This window comes from Apis florea, unplaced genomic scaffold (assembly GCF_048593485.1).
Source record: "Apis florea isolate Af1SG1 unplaced genomic scaffold, ASM4859348v1 contig_2495_pilon, whole genome shotgun sequence".
NCBI lineage: Eukaryota > Metazoa > Arthropoda > Insecta > Hymenoptera > Apidae > Apis > Apis florea.
The window spans coordinates 1010384-1023486 of record NW_028256595.1 but is presented as its reverse complement, the minus strand read 5'-3'; the positions used below and the strand labels follow the sequence as shown (position 1 = coordinate 1023486).

Sequence of the window (13103 nt, the reverse complement as noted above, 5' to 3'; positions counted from 1 at the left end):
AGTAAAACCGTCACAAGTCGCAACAAGCTTTTTCATTATCGCCATCTACCGTCACAACTTGTTTTCAAATTTTTTAACGTAGAAAATACAAAATCCCTAGTTTTTCAAATCCCTAGAATACAACTTCCGCGATTTTTGAAAGTCATCCTTCATTCGTAATCAGACTTATAATTTTATAATTATTGTTCACATACTTTCAACGAAACAAATACATAATAACAGGTGAATGTTAGTATTCTTATATAGCATAAATTTTTTCATGATTAGCTAATGATTCAATAGACTTACTAATATTTTAAAATTATGAAATCAAAAATAAAATAACAATATGTAAAATTTAAAAATTTGCAATTTTATTATCTGAGAATATCTTTTAATGAATTATTCAATGGGGAATTAGAAAAACCTAGGGAGAGTGTAACGCTGCAGTAACTCCATCAGTAGTAATACCACCATCACCACTACCTTCGTTCTGCCAGCAGCTCCGTCATCGGTAGCAAGCGAAAGAATAAGGTCTTCCGTTCCGGCATAATAGTCGTGCGAGTTGGCAGACGCGCGACCGTGGATTATCTTTTTTCGATTTTTATAGCATTCCCAAGAAAAACTTACAAGAACTTCGTGTTCATACGTTTAGTGCTGTGATCAATTTCTTTACATTTCGACGAATATGAATGAAGAATACGACGCGATCGTGTTAGGCACTGGACTCAAGGAATGCATACTTTCAGGTATGCTGTCGGTCAGTGGAAAGAAAGTGCTCCATGTAGATCGTAATAAATATTACGGCGGTGAATCTGCCTCGATCACGCCTCTGGAGGATTTGTTTGCGTAAGTTATCTCGATGAATAACGTCGATCTATTTCAACGTCAATCAACTATTGCCGGTATTAGATTGGTATTTCAAGTTATAATCGACAACTATATGATACGATGATTCGTCTTAAATATTGATTTTTTCTCCATTTTATTTTACTATCTTTGTTGTCTCTTATTATTTGGTTAAATTTTTCCGTCAAGTGTTGTTCAAAGACAAAACGTGACGTATGTCGTCATCTACAGTGATGCGTCGTTGCTGTGATTACTTCCAAATTTCATCTCTTTCTAAACAATTTTATCGAAAAGTTGGCTAGAATGTTACTCGATAAGAGAAAGGGGAGGGGTCCGCCCCGCGAAATATACGCTCGATCGAATGTAATAAATCGGTTGTTAACTTTCGTAGAGTTAGCTCAACGCACTGTTTCTCTTTAAGATACTTTTTCTTTACCGCTCACTCGTCTATTTCAACCATCTCTCTTCCACACCTACTTTCACATATATATTTTCGTATATCATTTGGAAAAATTATATATATTCATTAAATCATTTTAAATAGAAACACAGAATATATAAAATTAGTTCATTATCAAATATATCTTGTTTAAAAATTTAAAAAAAATTAAATATCTAAATATTACCGTTAACTTAAGTTATTTACTATAAAATTCAACATATGGTGTTTGTCTTTTTCTGCACAAACTCAAATTTCAAATAACGGTTGTTTTGATTATTTAAATATTTTTTTTTTATTTTTCATGTAAAAAGGATTTTTTTTTTATTTAATACTTTTTGAAATCATTTCTTGCAATGTAACAAAAATTTATTATGATATAACGGAACTAAATATCATTTCTACTGTATGTGAAATGAAAAACGATAACATCCGCATGATTGCGCTTCTGGTTCATCGAGAAGACACGGTTATCGTATGTTCGGTTGTAGTCAATAAATTGTAATACGCATCTAAACTACCATCTGTTATAACAGTATATTGTTTGATTGTACTTGTATAATACAATTTAAAGAACATTTGAAAACAATGTTAATATATTTTGACGATTTCTATATCATTTCACACATAATTTTATTTGTTGATAAATTTTAATTTAAAAATTTAAAAAAATAAATGAAAAAATATATTATTTATATATATTTTATTATAGAATATATATTCTTAATTTTATATTTATATCTTGTTTAGGAAATTCAAAGCCCCATCACCGGATGAAACTTATGGTCGTGGTCGCGATTGGAACGTAGATTTAATTCCAAAATTCCTGATGGCAAATGGCTTGTTGGTAAAACTTCTAATTCACACAGGCGTGACGCGTTATTTGGAATTCAAATGCGTTGAAGGATCGTATGTTTATAAATCGGGCAAGATTTCGAAAGTGCCGATTGATCAACAAGAAGCATTATCTAGTGATTTAATGGGTCTTTTCGAAAAAAGACGTTTTCGCAGTTTCCTTATATGGGTGCAAAATATGCAAGAAGATGATCCCAGAACTTGGGACGGCTTCGATCCATTTAATAATAGTATGAGTGCTTTATACAATAAGTTTAATCTTGATAAAAACACTCAAGATTTTACTGGGCATGCACTAGGTCTTTACAGGTAAAAAAAATATAGATACAAATATTATTTTAAAATATATTTTAAAATATCATTGATTGATATTTAATATATTGCATTTGTACTATTTCAGAGATGATGAATATATAAGTCAAAGCGCAATTACTACTATAAGAAGAATTAAATTATATAGCGATAGTTTAGCACGTTATGGAAAATCTCCATATTTGTATCCTATGTATGGTTTGGGTGAACTTCCTCAAGGTTTTGCACGACTTAGTGCCATTTATGGTGGAACATACATGTTAGACAAACCGATTGATGAAATTGTAATGAAGGATGGAAAGGTAAATAATCGATCGATTTTCGTAAAATAGAAAATTTTTTGATTAATAATTAATTATCGATTTTCATTACAGGTTGTTGGTGTACGTTCTGGAGACGAGGTGGCCCAATGCAAACAAGTATTTTGTGATCCCACATATGTACCTGATCGCGTGAAAAAAGTGGGTCAGGTCATAAGATGTATTTGTCTTTTAGACCATCCAATACCAAATACAGCAGATGCTCTTTCAACACAAATTATTATTCCTCAAAAACAAGTAAATAGATTTATCTTTCATTCTCCATACATCAAGATATTGATTCATTTCTATATTCATTTCTTTTTATTTTTAAGGTTAATCGTAATTCCGATATCTATGTATCTTTGGTATCACATACGCATCAAGTAGCAGCAAAGGGTTGGTTCATAGCTATGGTTTCCACTACAGTTGAGACAAAAAATCCAGAAGCCGAAATCAAACCAGGTTTGGATTTACTCGGATCAATTAAACAAAAATTCATATCAGTTTCTGATTATTTGGAACCAACAGACACTGGTCTGGAAAGTCAAATTTTTATATCAACGAGTTATGATGCCACAACGCATTTTGAAACTACTTGTTTAGATGTTCTTGATATATTTAAACGAGCTACTGGAGAGGAATTCGATTTTAATAAAGTAAAGCAAGATCTAGGCGATGAAGATCAGTAACCATAAGATAATTATTGGTCAGTTTTAAAAATAGTTCATGCTGAATTGAAAAAATGAGCGAATATAATTTAATGTGTGTATATCGAACGTCGGCGTTTATCGAAATCTCGAAAGAGATCAATTAATAAATTTATGCCTAATTCTAGATTCTCTTTAACAGAGAACTTCAATAAGAAACGTTATTAAAAATTTATTTTTCAAATTTATTCCAATCTAATTCTAAAAACTGCCCTTTTTACATTATGTCTAAAGTACACGTGTACAACCATTTTCACAGAAAATGAAGATGTTAGAGCTTGTAATATTTGTCATTTGGATATTCGTCGATAAATTTTAAACAAATTTCAAAATACAAGATATTGTGTGGTTAAGTGTGCCCATGTATTCATCATGGATATAACGTGAATTGAATAAAACATGACAGAGCCGATTATCGTGACTTTATAAATGTATCATATTTTAATTATCAAATTAAAACATAAGAATATAATTGTTTATTGAGATTGTAAATGTTAAAAAGTCCTATAGTTATATTACTATATTGCAGTAGTAAAAATGCGTTACGACACGAGGTACAAGATAGAGATAATTTAAAAAAATGAATTCTACACGCAATTATATAAATAGCATGCCGCAGTATAGAATTAGAAGATCTGTCATATTGATTCTGCACATTTAGTTATGATATTAATATAAATTCCAAACACATACGTTAAAGAATTCAAAGTACATACGTATAAATTGAAACGCTCGCAAAGATTAATTTGCTTGCAATAGGAAATATTACAAAAAATGGATGTCAAAAAAAACGAAAGAAAAAAAAGCGGCCAACCATTTAAATATATATATTGAATAGATATATTATATATACAATATATATATATATATACTTTCTCATTCTTAAATATGAATGAGAATATAAAAAAAAAAAAATGGAATCGTTGAAATGTTGTTATTTTATGTAAGCCTGAGAGCTGGAATATTTCTTTGTCTAATATTTACAAGATCATTAATATAAATTTAAAAAACACATTAATAAATTTAAAAAGGATAATTATGTATAGAATTACTTTAAAAATTATTATACGTGTGCACTTGCGTATGCGTGAATGTTTTGTTATTGAGTGATTGGCTATTTTTCAGAATTTCTTATTTCGCTTGCATTTCTCTTCAAACTGTAAGCGCACCGTGAATTTGTATTATGTATAAAATTTATTGAACAAAAAAAAAGTATGTGATTTCCTATTACTTTATCTAAAACGTTATTCACGTAACTGTAATGTGACAGTCATAAAAAAAAAAATAAATCGTATTATATTAATTTCATTAATTTGTATTCCTATCTATATTGCAATTCAAAAAATATTTCATATATTTACTTACCGAAAAAATTTAAACAAGTTCTAAAACATAAACATTATTATCCCTGCATCCAATAATTACAACATTATTATTAACAACAGGTGATGAGAAAACTTCTGCAGGAAGTTTTTCAATTTTTATCATTCTATTTTTTATAGAGTTGTAAATATTTAAAGTACCATCCTTACATGCAACAAACAAAAAATTATTTTCACACCAAGGTGTGGCCAAAATTGGCGAATGAAAATTTAATACATATTTCAATGTAGGTTTAGTTTTAAAGTTTGTATCTTTCGATTCTAAACAGTATAAATTCTTATTTTGACTAGCTAAAATAATATTTTCATATTTTTCATCATTTTGTTTCACAATATATGAAAATATATTACCATTAATTTTGTACGTCCACATCTGCAAAATTAAAAAATAGAGAATAATTATGTTTACAAAAAAATAAATATATTTTTATATATTTATTACCTTAACATTAACTTCAATATCAAAACAACATAATAATCCTGTTACAGAACAAAATAAAACGAGTCCATTATTCAATGACACAGGAGCAACAAAAATTGGATCTGATAATTTATATTTCCATACAAGTTTTCCTGATAATTGTTGAAGAGCTAAACAAAATCCATCTAAAGTTCCAAATAATACAGTATCTGATTGAAAGTGTAAACAACCAGAAGCGTTAATGCTTCCATTTCCGAATTTAAATTTCCAAATTTCAGATCCATCCTATAATGAAAATATTTTATTTCTATCATTACTATTATTTTTTTATACTATGCAATTTAATTATAGACATGTACTTTGACTGATAAGCAGTATATGTAACAATCATAAGAACCAACAAATATTATTCCTTTTTCTTTACAAAATATCACAGAATTTTTTACAACATTTCCTGTTTTATAATTCCAAATAAATTTTCCCGTTTTTAAATGAAAACAATATATATTACCATCATAACATCCTGTAAAAAAAAAAAAGACAATATAACAATATGAATAATTTTTATATACATTATATATATTATGTATAATATAATTTTTATATACATTAGAAACTTACCTACTATACCTCTAAAATTATCCAAAATCAGAACTGAAGATTCAATTCTATCAGGTAGCTTGATTTCAAATACAGGATTATGATACTCTTTTTCTAATCCAAAGGTAAAAATAAAACCAGAGTGAGAACCAACTGTTGCATATGTTTTTCCACTATATAAGATATTTATTATTAATAAAATTTTAGAATTGAAAATCATTGATTAATAAAAATATACTTACTCTGAATAACGAAATATAGTTGGTGATGCATCTACACATTTTTTCATATCATATGTCTTTTGTATTTTTACTTTTGAAATTGTATCATATTGTAATTTAAATTCTTCATTTATATCTGATACATACTTATATACTTGTCCTCTACATTTGTACCACTCACATAAATGAATGTCATTTATTTGAATTATTGAATCATATTTTTTGTTTTTTTCATTAGAATCTCTAAAAAATTTTTCATCTTCTATTGTAATAGCAGTGATTAAAGGTAACTCTCTAATATTATTATGAGATTTAAGATTAATTATTCCATTTTGACTATTTAATATAATACTTTTTATATAATTAAGACATTCGTCAATAGTAGAATCCATTAAAAGCATGCCAATTAATTTAGGAAATTCTATGTTTGATATTTCAGACATGGCATTCGATATCTGAAGTGCTACTATAGATGTACCTCCCAATTTTACAAATCCAATATTTTTATGTTGTAGATTATTTTCCCAAATAGATTTAAACGCAACTTCAATTTGTTGTAAGTCAATATTATTTATTACTTTATGTGTTATTTTTTCTTGTATATAATGTTCTTTTGAATGTTTCAAAGAAATTTTTCCACTAGACGTAAATTCTATATGATTCATAAAATGAATTTTATCTGGTCTATATAAAGGATTTAATTTATATAAATATTTCATTATTTTAATATTTATATTATGATAATTAATCACGTCTTTTTTAAGAGAAAAATACAAATGTAAATGATGATAACTATCATCCCATAAGACATAACAATTTTTTACAAAATCTATTTGTAATATAAATTCTTTAAGTTTTGTCAAATCTACTTTATTTCCATATCTTTTTATAAAACTATTCTTTCTTCCTTTGTAAAATATTTTACCGTCTTCGTTAATCTAAAATAGAAATATATTTTTATTAATAATTTCTTTATTATTATGTGTTATTTAAATTTATATAAACTTACATCAACAATATCACCAGAATCACGAAATACTGGTAATTCTAAATCTTCAATATTTTCATCATTCACTAGACACACTCTTTGATTACTTCCTATTTAAAAATATATAAACAATAACAATATTTTTATAAAATTAATAAAATGAAATTAAATATATGTATTATAAAATTACCTATATAAAGAAAACCTGTACCACTTGTTATTACTTCTCCTCTTTTGTTTCTAACTTGAAGCAAAGTATGTGATAATACCTGTCCCAAGTAATGTACATTAAATTGTCCACCTGTTATTAAAATTTCATTAATGCTAGCCCAACAGGATACTTCAGTAATACCATAGATATTATAAATTTTAGTATTATTATAAGGGTGCATAGTTTCAGAAATTACTTCAAGTTTTGGAAAAGGTTCTCCACCAAAAAGAATAGCTCTTAACGAAGTGTTATTACTTAAAATACTGCTTTTTAAAGATTCAGGTGACCAATTATACATAAAAACTGATGGGGTTATTTGTAATATAGTAATCTGACTAGAATAAGCTACTTTCAACAATCTGAAAAAAAAAATGTTCATGTAAAAATAAATTATATAAAATTTATATTTTTATTTCTCTTTCTCTCTATATGTATATATAATTATTATTTACCTATCTGGATTATTCTTTAATGACTTTGAAACCATAAACAGTGTTCCAGCATTTGAGAGGGCAAGAAAAATTTCAATAATACTAGGATCAAATGTAAAATTTGTAAATTGAGAAATTTTATCACATTTTGTTATTGCCAATATTTTATTCAAATCTAAAATATTAGGAACTATACATGAGTGGAGTACTCTGATCACCTTTGGTACTCCAGTTGAACCAGAAGTAGAAATTGCATAAGCATGACAATTTTGTTTTGCATTTTGTATAACTTGTTTTCGTACATTTTTCAATTTTATAAGATAAATACATTCTCTATGTATCTCAAATTGACAAACAATATCTCCTTCAATATTACTTTGTGTACAAAATAAATAACATAGATTTAAATGATTTTTTAAATTTATAAATTCTGTTGAATCTACAGGTATATTTATAAAACTATGCTTACTATTTAAAATTCTATATAAAAAAATCATAAATAATAAAAATTAATTATTATATTTGTTATATAAAATATTAAATTTTTTTATATAATTTAAAATTAAGTTCCTTACCCAAGTATTAAAGAAATTACACAGTATTCAGGAATATCAAAATTTATACCAATAAATTCAACATTTTGTATATGTTTTAGATAATCAGAAATCATAGATTTCATATGAAAAAGTTCTTTATAATGTATATATATAGTTTCTTGCAAATTATGGTATTCTATAGCCACATTATCAAGTTGATTCCAATTACAAATATCATGTAATTTTTTTGTAAAACTTTCAGACTCATTGGAATAAAATGTAAAATTTTCTTTTTGTTTATCTAAAATAATTATTAATATTTCAATAAGTATTACTTAAAAATAAGTAATTGAATTTTTCAATTATAGTATATTTATACTTACTCATTTTTATTAAATGTTATTCTATATTGATTCTTTAATTCATGAAACAATTTTCTTATTTGTTTTTATCATAGGTTATGTTACATATTTTTAATATAATATATAAATATAAATCATAATTTTTTTATTTACTAATAGTTTTTAATCACTACAATTAATAATATAAAATAATATATAATTTTTCTTTGTTAGAACAAAGATGTACATTGTGTATTTAATTTATACACGTGAATAAAAAAACGTAACACAATATGTATTTGCGCACGCGCGTGCTCTCTCTTAAATGTATATACTTTTCAAAAATGTGAACATTAAACATTATTTAAGGGTGTTACATGTTACAAAGTATGTGAATTTTAATAACGAATCCTAATAATTTTTTTTGTAATAAATTTGCATTTTTTTTTAAACAATTTTTCGTTTTACATTTATAACCTACAATGTAAGCATTATTCAAAATAAAGTGTTAAAAATAGAAAGTAATTTATATTTTATATAAATGAAACAATTTTTATTCAGATCTAATGTACTCCTAAATTCCAATAATAATCATTAAAATAATAATTTGTTTGTTAAATTTCCATTATTACACGCTAAATATAATATTATTTGATATTGTACTAGAAATTTGAAATAAATAAACAATAAACACATTAATACAACTTTTTCTTGGAAGAAATAATCCATTTATGTAATGTAATCACTATTTGGTGCACTGAAAGTATTATAAGTAAAGCATTGTGATCATTCTTATGAATTATCTAAAACAATGCAAATAGTGTATTAACTATTAAATTTTTGAACACACTGGAAATGAATTTTTCAAAAATTAAGAAATCAAATGTTTATGAATATTTTAATCTATTTTTCTTCACACCATTCATTTTCTTTACGAACTTGTTCTTCTTCCGATGCAGAGAAATCATTTTTTATATTAAATGTTTTCCGAATTTCTTCTGGAGTTTTACCTTTTATCATATTAGCAACAGTTTTGCATGTTACATCTAACAATCCCTTAATATCAAGATAATTAGCTGCCAAAATTAATTCAAACAATGTTCCTTGATCAACCTATAAATATGATTCAAATATTTATATAAAAGCAAAATAAATAAATAAATGTGTATTAATAAAAATCAAATATTTACTTTCAAAAAATCTGCATCCCAAGAACTTATATCATCAGTACGCTTCTCTTTGTTTTCATCATCTTCAGGAGGAGGTGGATCATCTTTATGGTAAGTTGCCCACTGTATCACTTTCCTGAGAATAGCAGAATTAACATTTGGAAGGGGAACAACTTCCTCTTCATCCTCATCCATTCCAAGATCTTCCAACATAGTTTTTATTGTAACAGAACATTTTGCAATATCGACATCAACCTCAAATACTTCACCATCGGAGCTCTGTAGCTTGATATTAGGCATCTAGAATAAATTTTGAAGAACCATTTTCAATATACTTATGAATCAAAATATCCTACTTCAAAAAATTTTTTCTCTATAAAAATAAAATATTTTCTAATTTTAGCATTAATATTATATTCTTAATGTTTTTATTATATTCTTATATTTTATTCTTAACATATATATCATAAGATTTATTTATTCTTAGAAAAATATTTTTAAAACTTTTTTTTTTTATATATCAATAAGTTATAATCAAATTTAATCTCTTTTTAGAAAGAGAAAGAAACTTCATCAAATAAGAAATGCCATAAAAGATTTAAACGACATTTTCTTGTAACGAATTATGTAAACAAAATATTAACTATTTTAAAAGATAAAGAACAATATTATATATAAGTATTTGTTACTTAAATTTAACTAACTGTCAAATAATCAAATAATCACCGTAAAATGCTTGTTGTAGACAATGTAGAGAAATATCGAATAATTTGCTACACCGCTGATCAGCAGAAGGCACTTGTTCTCCTGCTTTCTATTGCTCCGTTTTTATTCTCTCGCTCCAACTTAATATTCGTTTTCTATCCTTTTCGATGCGTCGAAATCCTATTTACGTCCTTATTCTGCTATTTCTTTTTCCACTTCGTAGTTTCTGGTATGGAGGGAACGTGACTTCCGTATAATACATTAAAGCTGGCGCGAGATGGCACTACAATACCGTGTAATCGCGTAAGAGAATTTGATTCGTTATAGAAGAAAACATTTTGTTAATTTAAGTCATAATAATAAAATATTCAATGAAATGTAATTTATATATAATTATAATATATAATCTTTTTCATATTCAATAGTTAATAAATCAAAATAAAATTACATTCTTATTTAATAAATATATACATAACTACTGTATACAATTTCAAGAACCAATCAATTTTTAAGAATCTTTTTTAAAAAGTTGCATAAGTTCAATATATTCAATTACGAAACACAATTAGTATCACTTATGAAATAAAATTATTGGTAAAAAATGCCAAAAAAATATCTTTGCATAGCTAAAAAGAAATATATTATTTTATAGATATTGTAGAAAATCAATTATCATTTATTATTCGATGAATATGATTTAATAATAATATTTTACAATAAGAAAGTTTAAAACCATATAAAAAAAGGTGTTTAATTTTTATTCGAACCATAGCGTCGAGGAATACATCATCGGATACTAAAATTAAAAAATTATAAGGTATTATATGAATGGATAGAAAAAATTGCACAGTAATTTTCTGCCATAATAATCCATCTGATTTTTAGTAACCGTAATAAAAATAAGGGCGAACTTGACCCCATCATTTCAAACCATAAAATTATGTCCTATTATTGCTCAAACGATTCTTGTTGGAAATCTATGAAAGTTGGAATGCATAAACGACCAGAAGAATGAATCCATGTGGACAAAGATGCTTATATAGACGCCAATAGCCTACGCATAATCCCTTATCCTTTTCTATTATAATCTATCTCTTTTCCCTTTTTTTCCCTCTCTCTATTATTTTTATTTTCAAGTATCTTCTTTATAGAAACAGATGGTAAAAAAAATTAAATTTTACTTTATTTTTTATTTTTTCTTATTTTTTATTTTATATTTATAGATTAAAAAGTTGTGAATAAAATATTGTCACATAAAAAATAGAGTTATTACAGGCAAAATATCAACTATGTTACTAGTGATTTGATTACCTTGACAAAAAGTTCATTTGATTTTCCTACCGATCGATTTGTAGAACGAGAAGGTGTTCACGAGAGTTTTACTATCGATGAGTCGAAAGGTGCATTAATTCGAGTTAGTTTGTTCGAAGCGGGCCAAATGTACAAGTCGTAACGTTTCAATCCGTTACATCGAATGAAATGAAGTGAAAAGTTATGAAAAGGCCTATCAAGAAAGTAAAATTGAAAGAAAGAATGAAAGAAAATTCATATTATTTTCAATAAGGATGACAATATAATAGAAAGTATCGAGATATATTGATATATTTATTTTATGTAAAATTATTACTTTAAGATTTATATAAAGTGCTTACTTAAAATGTAAAACAAAACATCAATCCATCGAAATTCACAAATTGATTTAAATTATAATCTATTTTAACATGCAATTATATATATATAAATAATATTCCTTTTTCCGATTCGATGAAACAGTTCTATCAATATGATGAATGTTGAAGAAATATCGAAGAACAGGATCACTAATAATTAAAGAAGCTACTAAAGTTCCAGAAACGAATTTTACATTCAATTCAATATATAAAATAAGAGAGAGGAAAGGTAAACGAGCTTGAGAAAGACAAAGATTATAAACCTTACGTAACTATTAAGGGCAATCGTAACCGCAATAATATTAACAAGATTACTTCTGTTAAATAACTTGATCTGGCCTTTACATCTTTCAAGAACGAATCGTTCGTAAAAGCTATGATTTTCACCCCATCTTTCTCAAGCGTGAAACCTTATTAAAATTTATTTCAAATGAAATCAACTTTTTTTTCTAAAAATCTTACATTTCATTATTTCAATTTCATCTACTGTAAACTAGGATTATTAATGGTATTGTTCTTTTTTTTTTTTAATTAAAATTATCTTAAGTATTTCTTTTTCTTTTTAATAATTTCTAAGAAACATGAAATACGGCACACGCACATGTTTGGCTGCAATTCAAAGAAGCGAAAAGTTTAAAGATAAAAAAAATAGTGACATCACAAGAAGAAACAAAATCTCTCGATGACGCACATCAATATAGCCAGTCTATGCTACGTAATGGTTGCGGTGATAAATGCCGAATTACGCAGATCCTTCGCCCCGAAGGCGCCACTATGTCTGTCCTCCGCACCTCTTCCAACTTCCTTTTTTTTCTTCTTATTATCAATACATTTTCGAATCTTTTTTTTTTCTTTCTCGTCTACACATCGAATTAGATAATTTCTATTAATTGAGAATCAAATGTTTTCACAATTTTCTTTTGGATGTTCTATAAAAAAAATTATACGCAAGAATGATTGTTATGATTTCATTGAATTGCAGCAA

The 13103-nt window shown here is 26.1% G+C and overlaps 3 protein-coding genes and 1 long non-coding RNA gene across 7 annotated transcripts; 2 read left to right on the top strand and 2 right to left on the bottom strand.

Moving 5' to 3' along the window:
* Nucleotides 1–336: 336 nt before the first annotated feature.
* On the top strand, nucleotides 337–4751 carry Gdi (GDP dissociation inhibitor). The gene is made up of 5 exons (XM_003696840.3): nucleotides 337–828; nucleotides 2018–2431; nucleotides 2523–2736; nucleotides 2809–2991; nucleotides 3069–4751. The coding sequence occupies exons 1-5, from the start codon at nucleotides 668–670 to the stop codon at nucleotides 3423–3425; spliced, it is 1329 nt and encodes a 442-aa protein (XP_003696888.1). The 5' UTR covers nucleotides 337–667; the 3' UTR covers nucleotides 3426–4751.
* On the bottom strand, nucleotides 2759–8710 carry Aasdh (Aminoadipate-semialdehyde dehydrogenase). Of its 4 annotated transcripts, none has more exons than XR_015291684.1 (12): nucleotides 8617–8710; nucleotides 8273–8534; nucleotides 7719–8177; nucleotides 7246–7625; nucleotides 7077–7165; nucleotides 6089–7005; nucleotides 5868–6019; nucleotides 5606–5769; nucleotides 5391–5531; nucleotides 5268–5305; nucleotides 4809–5198; nucleotides 2759–4699 (listed from the first exon to the last, which is right to left on the bottom strand). XR_015291684.1 is itself a non-coding variant. In XM_003696981.4 (11 exons), the coding sequence occupies exons 1-10, from the start codon at nucleotides 8618–8620 to the stop codon at nucleotides 4818–4820; spliced, it is 3072 nt and encodes a 1023-aa protein (XP_003697029.3). In that variant the 5' UTR covers nucleotides 8621–8710; the 3' UTR covers nucleotides 2759–4699; nucleotides 4809–4817. The 4 variants fall into 4 exon arrangements, 2 of the variants coding, with proteins under 2 accessions (XP_003697029.3, XP_086762726.1); XR_015291685.1 differs by having other exon boundaries at nucleotides 2759–3272; XM_003696981.4 differs by having other exon boundaries at nucleotides 5268–5531.
* A 15-nt stretch (nucleotides 8711–8725) lies between these two features.
* SkpA (S-phase kinase associated protein 1 SKP1-related A) lies at nucleotides 8726–10735 on the bottom strand. Its single transcript, XM_012491114.3, has 3 exons — nucleotides 10470–10735; nucleotides 9765–10043; nucleotides 8726–9687 (listed from the first exon to the last, which is right to left on the bottom strand). The coding sequence occupies exons 2-3, from the start codon at nucleotides 10041–10043 to the stop codon at nucleotides 9478–9480; spliced, it is 489 nt and encodes a 162-aa protein (XP_012346568.1). The 5' UTR covers nucleotides 10470–10735; the 3' UTR covers nucleotides 8726–9477.
* A 269-nt stretch (nucleotides 10736–11004) lies between these two features.
* Nucleotides 11005–12025, top strand: LOC116414976 (uncharacterized). Its single transcript, XR_015291683.1, has 3 exons — nucleotides 11005–11265; nucleotides 11334–11608; nucleotides 11804–12025. It is a non-coding gene; the product is annotated as an uncharacterized LOC116414976 (long non-coding RNA).
* The last annotated feature ends 1078 nt before the right edge of the window (nucleotides 12026–13103 follow it).

What these genes read in the sequence shown, in the direction of transcription:
- Gdi (XM_003696840.3), top strand. Translation starts at nt 668, where the DNA reads ATGAATGAAGAATACGACGCGATCGTGTTAGGCACTGGACTCAAGGAA. An exon ending in CATGCACTAGGTCTTTACAG is followed by an intron (nt 2,432 to 2,522) that starts GTAAAAAAAATA and finishes GTACTATTTCAG; the next exon opens with AGATGATGAATATATAAGTC. An exon ending in TTATTATTCCTCAAAAACAA is followed by an intron (nt 2,992 to 3,068) that starts GTAAATAGATTT and finishes TTTATTTTTAAG; the next exon opens with GTTAATCGTAATTCCGATAT.
- Aasdh (XM_003696981.4), bottom strand. An exon ending in ATTCTGGTGATATTGTTGAT is followed by an intron (nt 7,006 to 7,076) that starts GTAAGTTTATAT and finishes TTTCTATTTTAG; the next exon opens with ATTAACGAAGACGGTAAAAT. An exon ending in TAATTTTAGAGGTATAGTAG is followed by an intron (nt 5,770 to 5,867) that starts GTAAGTTTCTAA and finishes TTTTTTTTACAG; the next exon opens with GATGTTATGATGGTAATATA.
- SkpA (XM_012491114.3), bottom strand. Translation starts at nt 10,043, where the DNA reads ATGCCTAATATCAAGCTACAGAGCTCCGATGGTGAAGTATTTGAGGTT. An exon ending in GGGATGCAGATTTTTTGAAA is followed by an intron (nt 9,688 to 9,764) that starts GTAAATATTTGA and finishes TCATATTTATAG; the next exon opens with GTTGATCAAGGAACATTGTT.